General features: G+C 50.7%; 1 protein-coding gene across 1 annotated transcript in view; it reads left to right on the top strand.

Annotated features, from left to right (window-relative positions):
* The window catches only part of LOC142656977 (uncharacterized), a 29488-nt gene extending 15589 nt beyond the window's left edge, over window positions 1–13899 (top strand). Inside the window, exon 2 of the mRNA XM_075832028.1 lies at window positions 13084–13899. Coding sequence (XP_075688143.1) covers window positions 13084–13899 — 816 coding nt within the window. The remainder of the gene's footprint in view (window positions 1–13083) is intronic.
* Window positions 13900–16650: the final 2751 nt, after the last annotated feature.

Raw genomic sequence — 16650 nt, 5'->3', positions numbered from 1 at the left:
GCCACAATCTGAGAACCACAACTTTAAAAAAATGTTTTGGTCGACAGAGCTGTATGAGGGCTTGTTTTTTGCAAGACGAGCTATATGTTTTTTTATTGGTACCATTTTTGGATACATGCAACTTTTTGATCACTTTTTATTCTAAGGTGACCAAAAACATAGCAATTCTGGTATTGTTTTTTTATTATTTATTTTTATGGTGTTCACTGCATTGGATAAATGACATCATATTTTTATAGTTCAGGCCATTACGGATGCGGCAATACCAATTCTGTATAGTTTATTATTTTTTCTAATAATTAAGTTCTTGATAATGGAAAAAGGGTGAGTTTTAAATGTATTACTTTAAATTCTTACTTTTTTTATTTTTGTATAACATTTTTTTAAACTTTTTTTTAAAATGTTTTTTTCGTCTCACTAGGGACTTGAAGGTCCAACTGTCCGATCGCTGTTATAATATCCTACAATACTTATGTATTGCAGCATATTATACCTGTCAAATAGCTACAAATGTATACCACAAAACCATATAGCAAAACGACACATGGTCAATAACAAAATATCTTTATTAGTGCAATAAATACAGACAAAATAATATAATCTCATAAAAACTGTTAAAATCATCTAAAACAAAGGATTGCAGTGGTGGTCAGAAAATACACAACATCAAATATATAGTTATTTATATGGAGCAAACAATGAATCACAACTCGGTTTGATCAGGCAAAAGTCACAAAGTAAAGACGAGGCTGGACGGCAGCACGGAGGGCTTAAGGGAAAGCCTCCATGACTGCCATAGGAGGGAAGGTTAGCCAATCAGGGGGCAAAGGGTTAGTGGAGGCAGGGAGAGGGAGGAGATGGAGAGGGGAGGAGTTGGGGTTCGGTATCTGTTCCTCCCGCTGTTTTCGGCATTGAGCCAGAAGCAGCTTGAGGAATAACAGGTAAAAAAGTTAGCTCCCACTGCCCTGCTTACCTGCGAGTATGGCATCTCCAGTCAGCATGCTTGATCAGCTGCGAGCGGCAGCTGAGTTCCACGGTCCGGGGTGGTTGGAGGAGATGGTGGCAGCGCTGGCGAGGATACCTCAGACGGGCCCGTCTTCGCTCTGTGTCGGCTGCTAGCCCGGATGCGCTCCCCTCCCCCGCCCCTCTCTCTGGCACTGGTGACATGGTGGTGGGGGGGGGGGAGTTGCTAATTGCTGCCCCTGCTGAAATAAAACAGAGGGCATCGTCGGGAGTGGCGGTTGCTCAGGCTCGGTCACCCCGCCGCTCCCGGCGGTCCCGCCCACCTGAACGGTTGAGTCCAGATGTGGTCCAGCGGGCTCGACGTACAGGGGGAGCCCTTCTAAGGACACTGTAGGCCGGCTGCTGGGATGGCCGCCTCCTCCCAGGGCCTTCGTCCTGGCAGGAATCCCTAGCTGTCACGGGGCTCGGCGGTTCACAGGGAGTCGCAGGCCGGGCTCCCTGTTACGCCACTGCCTTCAGATGCAGTGTCCAGGGTGCAGTCCACGGCCGCCCCGCATGATGATGTGCCGGCCAGGGGGCAGGCTTCGGTGAGGATGCCAAGAACAGCGAATACGACGAGGCAACAGGTCCGGTCGGAAGTCTGGGTCCTTGCGGTCAGGCGGCAGGTCGCCGGCCCCTCTGTCAGCATGCCGGGGTCCCCGTGTCGGAGATTTTGGTGTGAGTGCCAGTCGTCAGCGAGAGGGGATCTGGAAGATGGAGAGCTGGACGAGTCGCAGCGCGGTCAGAATTTTCCGGCTGGCGGGAACACAGCGCCTGGGCAGCCTGGTGGGTGCGTAACTCCTACTTTGCCGTATCCAGCAATTTTCATGTCGGGTGTTGGGGGTGGGGCAGCGAGCGCGGAAGTATCGGCTGTTGGTAGTGGCGTTGCCGGGCGCGATGGCTTATCGGATTTAGTGGGTATTTAGCGCAAGTTAGTCGGGCGCTTAGATAGGGCTGCAGCACCTGCAGTTCCGGCGGGGTCCCCGGCGGTGGTCTGGGAAGGTCCTCGTGATGTACAGCCGCGGTCCCTGTTTGGGGAAGTTTCGGGGGCATCCAAGGAAGCAGTGGCAGTGTCTGTTCAAACCAAGGCGCAGAAGGACGGGGATAGAATTTGGCTTGATGATCGTGCTCGGGGCGAGGTTTATGTCTGTTTTGAGGGTCCTTTAGGGGCCCACCTTAAACAGGAGGTTCGGGAATGGATTTGGAAGGACGAGTACGTGGAAATTTTTTCTCTTCTGCCGCTTGCGAAGTTCAACTTGGATAAGGGCAAGCGGGATGAGAGTAAGAAGGAGGAAGAGGAGCGTCGGCGGTATAGGCTTATCCCGCAGACGTTCGTGAATTGGTCGCAAGCTTTTGCTATTTTGGCGAGTGTGATTGGGGAAAAGGCGCCTGAAAATTGCTTACCGTTGTTTTGCTATTTCGATGCCATCGGGGAGGCTCATCGGGTGTACGGGGGTCAGGTGTGGTTGCGGTATGATGAGCAGTTTTGCCAGCGGAATGCGGTCCGGCCGGCGATTCGGTGGGATTAGAAGAATATTGCGCTTTGGTTGCGGGTGACGGCCCCGGTTAAGCAGTCCTTTCCCGGAAGCATTGGCCAAGGAGGTCAGTCTAGTCAGTCCGGACAGGGCTCTGGGTCAATACTCGGGTACTGCTGGCAATTCAATGATGGCCAGTGTAAGTTCGGGGCCACTTGTAAATTTAAGCATGTCTGTTCGGAGTGCAACGACTCCTCGCATGGGGCTGCAAAATGTATGCGAAAAGGGAAGCGTTCAGGCACTCAGTCCTCCTCCGTTGGTCAAGGGGCTGTCGCCGGTGAGGGTGGAAAGGATGGCCCCGTATCTAAATGAATATCCGAATAGGGTTGCAGCCAAGTTAATTTATGAGTGTTTTTTGTTTGGTTTTGTTATTCCCCCTCCTCCGTATGAGGTTCCGCTTACACGGCGCAATCTTAGGTCGGCTTATTTGCACTCGGCGGTCGTTTCAAAAAAACTTTTGAAGGAAGTTTCGTTGGGTCGCATGGCCGGGCCTTTTGTCGAGCCGCCGATAGAGAATCTAGTGGTATCCCCCTTGGGAATTGTGCCGAAGCGGGAGCCCCATAAATTCCGTTTGATTCAGCATTTGTCTTTTCCCAGGGGGTCGTCGGTAAATGATGGGATAGATCACGATTTATGCTCGGTTGTTTACACGTCATTTGACAAAGCGGAGGTGTTAGTGCGTGAGGCGGGGCCTGGGGCGTTGTTGGCAAAAACTGACATTGAGGCGGCTTTTCGCTAGCTGCCGGACCATCCGGAGAGCCAACGGCTGTTAGGTTGCTTCTGGAACGGGGGGTTTTATTTCGATAGGTGTCTTCCAATGGGGTGCTCCCTTTCTTGCGCATACTTCGAGGCATTTAGTAGCTTTGTGGAATGGGTGACGAAGGGCGTAGCTGGGGTGGATTCGTTAATACATTATCTTGACGATTTTTTGTGCGTCGGCCCTAGCGGTTCCCCTATTTGCGGTTATTTATTGTATTCCTTGCAGAAGGTTGCGACGTATCTTGGAATTCCTCTGGTGCCTGGTAAAACTGAGGGCCCTGTCCCTACCATCTGTTTTTTAGGTATCAAAATTGATTCGGTTGCAATGCAATTCGAGTGCAATTCGAGTGCAGGCTTCCTGAGGATAAATTACTGTCATTGCGTTAAGAGGTGAGGCGTGCCTGCCGATTGAAGAAGATCACTTTGCGCGATCTCCAGTCTCTGCTGGGGAAGTTGAACTTTGCCTGTCGGATTATGCCAATGGGTAGAGATTTTAGTAGGCAATTGGCGGCAGCGACGGCGGGTATCCGGGCATTCCCTCATTTCGTGAGGATTATGGTGGAACACAGGGCGGATCTGCAGGTCTGGGACGCGTTTCTCGGGCAATATAATGTTAGATCGTTGTGGATATCGCCGGTACAGTATATGAGCGAGTTGGAGCTGTTTACTGACGTGGAGGTGTCCGGTGGTTTTGGTGCGTATGCAGGAGGTAAATGGTGTGCGGGGGACTGGCCACACAGCTGGGTGATCAGTGGTCTTACACAGAATCTGGCCCTGCTCGAGCTGTTCCCCATCATGGTTGTGGCGACCATTTGGGGGCACATTCTCAGGGATAAAAAGGTTTGTTTCCACTGTGATAACATGGGAGTGGTGTTAGCGATTAATAACGTATCAGCATCTTCTCCACATGTGGTTCAGTTGTTGCGTCACTTAGTCTTGGTGTGCTTGTCCTTAAACACGTGGGTGGTTGCGGTGCATGTACCGGGGGTTTACAATTGTATCGCTGATGCTCTTTCTCACTCGCAGTGGGATCAATTTCGTCAATTGGCACCGGGAGCGGAGCTGTTCGGTTTGGCTTGCCCGGAACATCTATGGGATCTGGTTTCGGTCCCGTGGAACGGTTGAACGAACGGTCGTTGGCTAGTGCGACTTGGAGTACTTATTCGGCTTGTTGGCTGCAGTGGGAAGAGTGGGTAAGAGTGTTGGGTAACGTCAGCACGGATCAAGACAGGTTGGTGGCATTGTTATACTGGTTGGGGGATGCTTGGGAGGCAGAGTTTTCTCTGGCTAAGGTGAATCGTTTCATTGCTGGGTTGGCGTTTGGATTTAAATTACGGGGTTTTCAGGATGTGTCCAAGAATTTTTTGGTAAGGCAAGCTGTGAAGGGTTTGCGTCGCGGCAGGGCTGAAGCAGATCAGAGGCGACCCGTGTCTTTTACCCTTCTTGGTTCGTTGGGCGCATTGCTGGGGGCTGTTTGTAATTCGCCTTATGAGGTAGAGTTGTTTCGTTTGGCTTTTTCTCTAGCGTTTTTTGGAGCACTCAGAATTAGTGAGTTGGTTTATCCTAGTGCGGTGAGGGCTGGGGGATTGCGACAGGCGGATGTGGGTCTATATGGGGATAGACTCGAGTTGTATTTGTGGCGGTCCAAGACTGATCAAGTAGGACGGGGTAAGCGGATAGTGTTGTTTGCCCTCCCGGGGTCGGCGATGTGTCCGTGCATTTGTGTTCGACACAGGGATTTGGAGTCAGGAGTTGGAAGATATTGGCGGAGGGATGGAGTACATTTGACCGAGGTTGGAATTGATTTGTGGAGCCTGTCCTTAGCAGAAGGAATTAAGAGGGCGGTGGTGGTTTGGAGGGACTCACAGGCTTAAGGTGGTTAAGGCCTGTTTCGCTGTGGCAGGGGGAGTCCTGGAGGTTGGTCAGTACAAAATGGTGGGGGGTCGCATCGGGGGTATGCGTCCCCCAAAAAGGTATATAATTTGAAGACTTCATAGGGTGTTATCCCTTTGAAGTGGTCTTCTGGTGGATGGAGCCATCTGCAGAGGTGAGCGGTGCCTCCGAGCTGGTTTACGGCAGGAGGTAAATAGTTGTTGGTGGTTTGCAGATGGCTAACGTAAAAGGAAAATCTGTAAAAAAAACTGGCTTCAAGGACTTCCCCTGCTCTGTTTAGTGTTGAAATGTTGATTGTTATTTATGATTCTGACCCATGTTGGGTCATGTGAATTATAGGAGGAATTCTCTGGTCGAATTCCTAAAGTAGTTATCCGAATGTTTTGGATTAAATTGTATTTAAAAAATAATGTAAATTAATAAACGGCTGCTGTGGCCATTTCACATCCAATCTCGGTTGTCACATATCCTTATTTGGTGGATGGGTGGAAAAGGGGAATAAAAGGTAAAATAGCACATGACCCTACTTAGGCCAGTCAAGACGAGGCTGGACGGCAGCACGGAGGGCTTAAGGGAAAGCCTCCATGACTGCCATAGGAGGGAAGGTTAGCCAATCAGGGGGGAAAGGGTTAGTGGAGGCAGGGAGAGGGAGGAGATGGAGAGGGGAGGAGTTGGGGTTCGGTATCTGTTCCTCCCGCTGTTTTCGGCATTGAGCCGGAAGCAGCGGGAGGAATAACAGTTAAAAAAGTTAGCTAAAATTGGGTTGTGTCTTTCGGGATTGGGTTTGATTTTTGTGCGTTTGTCTATTTTCTTGTGCTTATGATGTATGCTTGCGTAAAATAGCAAAAAATATATTATAGAGGGAGTAAAGAAAAAGGTGTCAAAAACGAAACAGAAAGACTTCCTAGATAACAAGGAACAGGGAAAAGTTATACCTTGTAAAAAAGCAAGATGGAAAAAAGAGAAAGATAAATTTGGACTGACATTATTTTGCTAAATATAATGGTAATATTGAAGAAATTAAAAGAATCCTAAAGAGAAATTGGGAAATACTATTAAGTGATCTGTTTTTGAAAGATGAAGGAAGAAGGGCCCCACAAATGATCGTAAAAAGACCAAGGATAATAAATGATATAGTCACACCATCCTATCCAAAAAATAAGAAATACTAAAGAAAGGAATAGGGTTTGGGAATAATATTAGAGTTTGAGAACGAGTAAAGTAAAAGAAGAGGCTGGACGCAGCCCGCAGGGCTTCAGGGGGAAGCCTCCATGACGGGACCTAGGAGGGAAAGGGTTAACAAGAGGGAGATGCAGGGGGAGGTAGACGAGAGGTAGGGAGGAGTTAGGGGACGTTACTAGTCTTCCCGCTGTTTTCGGCATTGAGCCGGAAGCAGCGGGACGAGAAACACTTATTTTCATAAGCTCCCACTACTGCCCCGCTCTGTGCTTACCTGCCATGTCGGAGGTCGGCATGCTCGAGCAGCTGCGTGCGGCAGCTGCATTCCACGGTCCCGGCTGGCTAGAGGAGACCGTGGCTGCACTGGCAAGGATCCCGGGGGCTGAATCGTCTCCACGTCAAGCCTGGCGCTCGAGGTCTGTTGCTCAGGGGGACAGGCTCCCCTCCCCCGGCCACCTCCCTAGTGCTAGTACTGTGGCGGCGGGGGGGGAGTTGGCAATATGCGCTCCTGCTCGCATGAGGCAGAGAGCGTCGTCAGGGGCGACGGTGGCTCGGGCCGGGTCTCCCCATCGCTCCCGGCGGTCCCGCCCTCCAGAACGCCTCAGCCCGGAGGTGGTCCCGCAGGCACGGCGTCGAGCTGTTCCCCATCATGGTTGTGGCGACCATTTGGGGGCACATTCTCAGGGATAAAAAGGTTTGTTTCCACTGCGATAACATGGGAGTGGTGTTAGCGATTAATAACGTATCAGCATCTTCTCCACATGTGGTTCAGTTGTTGTGTCACTTAGTCTTGGTGTGCTTGTCCTTAAACACGTGGGTGGTTGCGGTGCATGTACCGGTGGTTTACAATTGTATCGCTGATGCTCTTTCTCACTCGCAGTGGGATCAATTTCGTCAATTGGCACCGGGAGCGGAGCTGTTCGGTTTGGCTTGCCCGGAACATCTATGGGATCTGGTTTCGGTCCCGTGGAACGGTTGAACGAACGGTCGTTGGCTAGTGCGACTTGGAGTACTTATTCGGCTTGTTGGCAGCAGTGGGAAGAGTGGGTAAGAGTGTTGGGTAACGTCAGCACGGATCAAGACAGGTTGGTGGCATTGTTATACTGGTTGGGGGATGCTTGGGAGGCAGAGTTTTCTCTGGCTAAGGTGAATCGTTTCATTGCTGGGTTGGCGTTTGGATTTAAATTACGGGGTTTTCAGGATGTGTCCAAGAATTTTTTGGTAAGGCAAGCTGTGAAGGGTTTGCGTCGCGGCAGGGCTGAAGCAGATCAGAGGCGACCCGTGTCTTTTACCCTTCTTGGTTCGTTGGGCGCATTGCTGGGGGCTGTTTGTAATTCGCCTTATGAGGTAGAGTTGTTTCGTTTGGCTTTTTCTCTAGCGTTTTTTGGAGCACTCAGAATTAGTGAGTTGGTTTATCCTAGTGCGGTGAGGGCTGGGGGATTGCGACAGGCGGATGTGGGTCTATATGGGGATAGACTCGAGTTGTTTTTGTGGCGGTCCAAGACTGATCAAGTAGGACGGGGTAAGCGGATAGTGTTGTTTGCCCTCCCGGGGTCGGCGATGTGTCCGGGCATTTGTGTTCGACACAGGGATTTGGAGTCAGGAATTGGAAGATATTGGCGGAGGGATGGAGTACATTTGACCGAGGTTGGAATTGATTTGTGGAGCCTGTCCTTAGCAGAAGGAATTAAGAGGGCGGTGGTGGTTTGGAGGGACTCACAGGCTTAAGGTGGTCAAGGCCTGTTTCGCTGTGGCAGGGGGAGTCCTGGAGGTTGGTCAGTACAAAATGGTGGGGGGTCGCATCGGGGGTATGCGTCCCCCAAAAAGGTATATAATTTGAAGACTTCATAGGGTGTTAACCCTTTGAAGTGGTCTTCTGGTGGATGGAGCCATCTGCAGAGGTGAGCGGTGCCTCCGAGCTGGTTTACGGCAGGAGGTAAATAGTTGTTGGTGGTTTGCAGATGGCTAACGTAAAAGGAAAATCTGTAAAAAAAACTGGCCTCAAGGACTTCCCCTGCTCTGTTTAGTGTTGAAATGTTGATTGTTATTTATGATTTTGACCCATGTTGGGTCATGTGAATTATAGGAGGAATTCTCTGGTCGAATTCCTAAAGTAGTTATCCGAATGTTTTGGATTAAATTGTATTTAAAAAATAATGTAAATTAATAAACGGCTGCTGTGGCCATTTCACATCCAATCTCGGTTGTCACATATCCTTATTTGGTGGATGGGTGGAAAAGGGGAATAAAAGGTAAAATAGCACATGACCCTACTTAGGCCAGTCAAGACGAGGCTGGACGGCAGCACGGAGGGCTTAAGGGAAAGCCTCCATGACTGCCATAGGAGGGAAGGTTAGCCAATCAGGGGGGAAAGGGTTAGTGGAGGCAGGGAGAGGGAGGAGATGGAGAGGGGAGGAGTTGGGGTTCGGTATCTGTTCCTCCCGCTGTTTTCGGCATTGAGCCGGAAGCAGCGGGAGGAATAACAGTTAAAAAAGTTAGCTAAAATTGGGTTGTGTCTTTCGGGATTGGGTTTGATTTTTGTGCGTTTGTCTATTTTCTTGTGCTTATGATGTATGCTTGCGTAAAATAGCAAAAAATATATTATAGAGGGAGTAAAGAAAAAGGTGTCAAAAACGAAACAGAAAGACTTCCTAGATAACAAGGAACAGGGAAAAGTTATACCTTGTAAAAAAGCAAGATGGAAAAAAGAGAAAGATAAATTTGGACTGACATTATTTTGCTAAATATAATGGTAATATTGAAGAAATTAAAAGAATCCTAAAGAGAAATTGGGAAATACTATTAAGTGATCTGTTTTTGAAAGATGAAGGAAGAAGGGCCCCACAAATGATCGTAAAAAGACCAAGGATAATAAATGATATAGTCACACCATCCTATCCAAAAAATAAGAAATACTAAAGAAAGGAATAGGGTTTGGGAATAATATTAGAGTTTGAGAACGAGTAAAGTAAAAGAAGAGGCTGGACGCAGCCCGCAGGGCTTCAGGGGGAAGCCTCCATGACGGGACCTAGGAGGGAAAGGGTTAACAAGAGGGAGATGCAGGGGGAGGTAGACGAGAGGTAGGGAGGAGTTAGGGGACGTTACTAGTCTTCCCGCTGTTTTCGGCATTGAGCCGGAAGCAGCGGGACGAGAAACACTTATTTTCATAAGCTCCCACTACTGCCCCGCTCTGTGCTTACCTGCCATGTCGGAGGTCGGCATGCTCGAGCAGCTGCGTGCGGCAGCTGCATTCCACGGTCCCGGCTGGCTAGAGGAGACCGTGGCTGCACTGGCAAGGATCCCGGGGGCTGAATCGTCTCCACGTCAAGCCTGGCGCTCGAGGTCTGTTGCTCAGGGGGACAGGCTCCCCTCCCCCGGCCCCCTCCCTAGTGCTAGTACTGTGGCGGCGGGGGGGGAGTTGGCAATATGCGCTCCTGCTCGCATGAGGCAGAGAGCGTCGTCAGGGGCGACGGTAGCTCGGGCCGGGTCTCCCCATCGCTCCCGGCGGTCCCGCCCTCCAGAACGCCTCAGCCCGGAGGTGGTCCCGCGGGCACGGCGTCGCAAGGGGAGACCTTCAAAGGACGATGCAGGCCAGGCAGCTGGGAGGGCCGCCTCTTCCCAGGCCCTGCGTCCTGGCAGGAATCCCCAGCCGCGACGAGGTTCGGCGGTAAACAGGGGGTCGCAGGCCGGGCTCCCTGTCACCCCTCCTCCATCGGATGCAAGAACGGGAGAACAGTCTACGGCCGCCCCACATGGTGATGTTCCGGCCAGGGGGCAAGCTTCCTCAAGACCGTCGAGGAGGACGCCTTGATCTGCAGCGGCGACGAGGCAACAGGTCCGGTCGGAAGTATGGGTCCCCGCGGTCGGGCGGCAGGTGGCCGGCCCATCTGTCAGCACGTCGTTGTCCCCGTTTAGGAGATGTCGGTGGGATGGCCAGTCGTCTGCGAGAGAGGATTTGGAAGAAGGCGAATTGGACGATTTTCGGCGAGGTCAGGATGGTCCGGCTGACGGGAACACAGCGCCTGTGCAGCCCGGTGAGTGCATAACTCCTTCTTTGCCATATCCAGCGATTTTTATGTCGGGTGTCAGTGGGGGGGCAGCAAGCGTGGCATCGGCTGCCGGTAGCGGCGCGGTAGGGCGCGACGGCGCGGGCTTAGCTAATTTAGTAGGTTGCTTGCGGGAGCTGGTCGGGCGTCTAGATAGGGCGGCGGCGCCGGTAAGTACGGCGGTGTCCCCTGCGGTGGTTTGGGAAGGTCCCCGGGAGGTTGGATCGTTACAGTCACGTCCCGGGATTGTGGAAGGGCTGGCGGCGTCTAAGGAGGCGGTCGCGGTATCAGTTTAGACCGAGGCGCAAAAAGATGGCGATAGGGTGCGTCTTGACGATCGTGCTCGCGGCGAGGTGTATGTTTGCTTCGAAGGTCCGTTGGGGGCGCACTTAAAACAGGAGGTACGCGAGCGGATCTGGAAGGACGAGTGTGTGGAGATTTTTTCTCTTCTGCCGCTTGCTAAATTCAATTTGGATAAAGGCAAGCGGGACGAGAGTAAGAAGGAGGAGGAGGAACGTCGGCAGTATAGGCTTATCCCGCAGACGTTCGTCAATTGGTCGCAGGCGTTTGCCATATTAGCCAGCGTGATCAGAGAGAAGGCGCCGGAAAATTGTTCGGCGTTATTTTGCTATTTTTATGCCATCGGGGAAGCTCACAGGGCATACGGGGGGCAGGCGTGGTTAAGGTATGATGAGCAATTCCGTCAGCGAAAGGCGGTTCGGCCGGCGATTCGGTGGGACCAGAAGGATATTGCGCTTTGGTTGAGGGTTACGGCTCCTGTGAAGCAGTCCTTTCCCGGGAGCGTTGGCCAAGGAGGTCAGTCCAGCCAGGCCGGGCAAGGCTCAGGGGCAAAACTGGGATTCTGCTGGCAATTTAACGATGGCCAGTGTAAGTTCGGGGCCACGTGTAAGTTCAAGCACGTGTGTTCAGAATGTAATGGTTCATCCCACGGGGCTGCAAAATGTATGCGGAAGAAGCGGTCAGGGAACCAGTCCTCCTCGGCTGGTCAAGGGGTTGTCGCCGGTGAGGTTGGAAAGGATGGTCCCGTATCTAAATGAGTATCCAGATAAGGTTGCGGCCAAGTTAATTTATGAAGGTTTTTGTGTTGGTTTCATTATTCCTCCGCCTCCTTATGAGGTTCCGGTGACGCGGCGCAATCTTAAGTCGGCTTACTTGCATGCCGAGGTCGTGTCGGAAAAACTGTTTAAAGAAGTTTCGCTGGGTCGCATGGCGGGGCCTTTTGTTGATCCGCCAATAAAGGATTTAGTGGTGTCCCCATTGGGTATTGTGCCAAAGCGAGAGCCTCGAAAATTTCGTTTCATTCAGCTTTTATCGTTTCCCAAGGGTCCGTCGGTGAATGATGGGATTGATCACGAGTTGTGCTCCGTTGTGTATACATCATTCGACAAGGCGGTGGGGCTAGTTCGCGCTGCGGGGCCCGGTGCGCTGTTAGCAAAAACCGACATTGAGGCGGCTTTCCGGTTGTTGCCGGTTCATCCAGAAAGCCAACGGTTGTTGGGTTGTTTTTGGAATGGGGCTTTTTATGTGGATAGGTGTCTTCCGATGGGGTGTTCCCTTTCTTGCGCGTATTTCGAGGCATTTAGTAGCTTCGTGGAATGGGTGACGAAGGGAGTAGCCGGGGTCGACTCTTTGATACATTACCTGGATGATTTTTTGTGCGTCGGCCCGGGGGGTTCGCCTATTTGCGGTAATTTGCTTCATTCATTGCAGAAGGTTGTGAGGGATTTTGGGATCCCCTTGGCGCCAGAAAAGACTGAGGGCCCGGTATCGACCATTTGTTTTTTAGGAATTGAAATTGATTCGGTGGCAATGGAATGTCGTCTCCCTGCGGATAAGCTAGGGTCATTGAATCAGGAGGTACGTCGGGCTTGTAGGTTAAAAAAAATTACGTTGCGCGATCTTCAGTCGCTGCTGGGGAAGTTGAATTTCGCTTGCCGGATTATGCAAATGGGGAGGGTTTTTAGTAGAGGTCTGGCGGCGGCGACGGCGGGCGTTCATGCGCCACATCACTTTGTGCGGCTCAGGGAAGAGCATCGGGCTGATCTGCAGGTTTGGGACGAATTTTTGGGTCAGTATAACGGTCGCTCGCTATGGATGGCTCCAGCGCAGGATACGAGTGACTTACAAATTTTTACGGATGCGGCTGGTGCAGGTGGGTTTGGAGCGTACGGGGGTGGTCCTTGGTGTGCAGGTAACTGGCCGGCTAGCTGGGTGTCCAGTGGACTCACGCGGAATCTGGCCCTGCTCGAGCTGTTCCCTATCGTGGTTGCGGCGACCATTTGAGGGGACAGGCTCAGGGATAAGAAGGTTCGGTTTTACTGCGACAACATGGGGGTGGTGCTGGCCATTAATAACATCACTGCATCCTCTCCTCCGGTAGTTTAGTTGTTGCGACATTTGGTTTTGGTGTGTTTGTCTTTGAACGCGTGGGTGGTGGCGGTACATGTGCCGGGGGTACGGAATTGTATCGCTGATGCTCTTTCTCGCACGCAGTGGGATCGATTTCGTCAATTGGCACCGGGAGCGGAGCGTCTCGGTTTGGCTTGTCCGGAACATCTCTGGGATCTGGTTTCGGTCCCGTAGAGCGATTGGTGGAAAGGTCATTGGCACGTACGACGTGGAGTGCTTATTCTGCTTGTTGTAAGCAGTGGGATGAGTGGGTAAGAGAGTTGGGTAACGTCAGCACGGATCAAGACAGGTTGGTGGCACTTTTGTACTGGTTGGGGGACGCCTGGGAGGCGGGGTTTTCGTTGGCAAAGGTCAATCGTTTCATTTCTGCGTTGGCTTTTGGTTTTAAGTTGCGGGGCTTTCGGGATGTGTCTAACAAATTTTTAGTGGAACAGGCTTTAAAGGGTCTGCGTCGAGGTAGGGTCGAAGCGGATTGTAGAAGGCCCGTGTCGTTTTCTCTTCTCATCTCTTTGGGCGTATCGCTAGTGTCTGTATGTCGTTCTTCGTCCGAGGTGGAGTTATTTCAGTTAGCATTTTCCTTAGCGTTCTTTGGGGCACTTAGAATTGGCGAGCTGGTTTCACCTAGTACCAAGCGGGCAGGGGGGTTGAGACTGGAGGGGGTGAGCCTATATGGGGATAGGCTCGAGGTATGGTTGCGGCGGTCAAAAACTGACCAACTGGGTAAAGGAAAGCGGATAGTTTTGTTTGCCCTCCCGGGATCGGCGATGTGTCCGGTCGCTTGCATGCGTGTTTTTAAACCACAAGTGGGGTCTCCCGAGTTGCCGTTGCTATGTCACGAGGATGGGTCATTCTTGTCCAGATTTCAATTTGGCTCAGTATTTAAAAAATGCTTGGCGGCGGTCGGCATCGCGGTGGGCCCTTACTCATCTCATTCCTTCAGGATTGGCGCAGCAACCGAGGCGGGGCGCTGGGGGCTGGATGACGAGGGGGTGCGGCGCATTGGCCGTTGGGAGTCCAACAGGTTTAGGTCCTACATGCGCCCCCATTTGTTATGAGTCATATTGTTAGTGGGCGAAAACGTTTGTGTGCTTGTATTTAACTTTCTTTTCCGTTTCAGATCAGCTTCCGTGTCTTGTGTGGTTGTTGGGCCACTCTTACGTGCATTGGGGGGCTTTGAGGGCGGACGTCCGCCCTGACGGTCGCCAGTTGCGCATTCTGCGGCAGGACGAGGTTTTGCATTGGCTGGGATTTAGAGGTATGTTGTGGAGCAGGGTGTTAGCGGAATTTCAGACATACTCTCGTCTGGATAGGGTTCCAGAAGTCTTGGTGTTGCACGTGGGTGGAAATGACTTGGGGGTTCGCCCTTTTCGTGAGTTGGTGCGGGATATCAAACACGATATGTTGTGTTTGTGGGTTTCTTATCCCGGCTTAGTGATAGTGTGGTCTGACATTGTTCCGAGGAAGCATAGGCGGTTGGCTAGGTCAGTGGAGAGGGTCAATAAGGCTTGCATCAAAGTAAATCGGGCGGTGTCCCGTTTTGTGGCCAAGAATGGGGGCATTTGTGTGCGGCACAGGGATTTGGAGTCAGGAGTGGGGAACTACTGGAGGAGTGATGGGGTTCATCTGACCGAGGTTGGGATTGATCTGTGGAGTCTGGCAATAGCAGAAGGAATTGAAAGGGCGGTGGTGGTGTGGCGGAACTCACAGGCTTAAGGTGGTCAAGGCCTGTTTCGCTGTGGCGGGGGGAGTCCTTGAGGTCGGTCAGTACAAAGTGGTGGGGGGGTCGCATCGGGGGTATGCGTCCCCCAAAGAAGGTACATGGTTTGAAGACTTCATAGGGTGTTATCCCTTTGAAGTGGTCTTCTGGTGGTTGGAGCCATCTGCAGAGGTGAGCGGTGCCTCCGAGCTGGTTTACGGCTGGAGGTAATGTGTTGGTGGTGTTGCAGATGGCTAACTCAAGGTAAAAAAGGAATATCTAAAAATGGCTTCAAGGACTTCCCCTGCTCGGATTAATGTTAACGTTAATTGTTATTTATGATTCTGACCCATGTTGGGTCATGTGAATTATTAGGAGGAATTCTCTGGTTGGATTCCTAATTAAATATCCGAATGTTTCGGATCAAAATTGCATTTTATAAAACTATGAAAATTAATAAACGGCTGCTGTGGCCATTTCACATCCAACCTCGGTGTCACGTGTCTTTTCTCAAAGGTAGGGGTGGGGGAAAAGAAGGGATAAAGTGAAGGTTCAATAACACACGACTCTACTTAGGCAAGTCAAGAAGAGGCTGGACGCAGCCCGCAGGGCTTCAGGGGGAAGCCTCCATGACGGGACCTAGGAGGGAAAGGGTTAACAAGAGGGAGATGCAGGGGGAGGTAGACGAGAGGTAGGGAGGAGTTAGGGGACGTTACTAGTCTTCCCGCTGTTTTCGGCATTGAGCCGGAAGCAGCGGGAGGAGAAACACTTATTTTCATAAGCTCCCACCCTCCCGCCCTTTGTTTGGTTTGTCTCTTGTGGTCTTTATGTGGGTTCGTCTATGATTGTGTTGTTTTACTGTGTGCTTATCTAACATATTGTTTTATTTTTATTCGGAGCAGGTCCAGGTGTCATAGCAGCTGGCGGGGGGAGTCCTTGAGGTCGGTCAGTACGAAGTGGTGGGGGGGTCGCATCGGGGGTATGCGTCCCCCAAAAAAGGTACATGGTTTGAAGACTTCATAGGGTGTTATCCCTTTGAAGTGGTCTTCTGGTGGTTGGAGCCATCTTCAGAGGTGAGCGGTGCCTCCGAGCTGGTTTACGGCTGGAGGTAATGTGTTGGTGGTGTTGCAGATGGCTAACTCGAGGAAAAAAAGGAATATCTAAAAATGGCTTCAAGGACTTCCCCTGCTAGGATTAATGTTAACGTTAATTGTTATTTATGATTCTGACCCATGTTGGGTCATGTGAATTATTAGGAGGAAATCTCTGGTTGGATTCCTAATTAGTTATCCGAATGTTTCGGATCAAAATTGCATTTTATAAAACTATGAAAATTAATAAACGGCTGCTGTGGCCATTTCACATCCAACCTCGGTGTCACGTGTCTTTTCTCAAAGGTAGGGGTGGGGGAAAAGAAGGGATAAAGTGAAGGTTCAATAGCACACGACTCTACTTAGGCAAGTCATGAGTCTTTACTATTCCCCATAGATTCATATTGGTTGTTTTTATCCTATTTTATTAATATATGTATTTTTGCATGGAAAAAGAAATATAAGAAATTCCCTGTATTAAATAATGTAATTGGGATGAAGCATTAGAGGAATAGAAAGGGTAAAAGAGCGAGAAAGAACCTCTTCCGAAACATCTGCCATAGAGAGATATGTCCATTATAGGAAGTATAAAGAGATTTAGGCCCAGATCACACTGAGTTTTTTACGCTGATTTTGACACGGAAACCGCATTGGAATCAGCACCAAAAAACGGCCAAAACTGTCTTCTATTAATTTCAATGGAAGGCGGAGGCGTTTCTTTTCTGCAGCAGCTTTTAGCGGCTCGCAGTTCCGCCTCTGACCTCCCATTGAAATCAATGAGAGGCAGAGAAAGTGTTTTTCACAGTGTTTTTTGCACGCGGCGCGCAGTGGCCACCGGCGAAAACCGCAATGGTAAATGCTGCGCAAATCGCAGGCAGGTCAAAGTCTGCCTCAAAATTTTTCTGCCTGCAAAAAAACTCTGTGTGAACAGGGCCTTAGAGTTCGGAACGTCACTTACAGTATTGCGTGAGTAAACGTAGAAAGGTTTGTTTATATAATATAGAGACATTTAAATTGTT

Source organism: Rhinoderma darwinii, chromosome 7, assembly GCF_050947455.1.
Source record: "Rhinoderma darwinii isolate aRhiDar2 chromosome 7, aRhiDar2.hap1, whole genome shotgun sequence".
Taxonomy (NCBI): Eukaryota; Metazoa; Chordata; class Amphibia; order Anura; family Rhinodermatidae; genus Rhinoderma; species Rhinoderma darwinii.
Note: the sequence above shows the minus strand (reverse complement) of the source record. Positions and strands in the feature narration are given on the sequence as shown.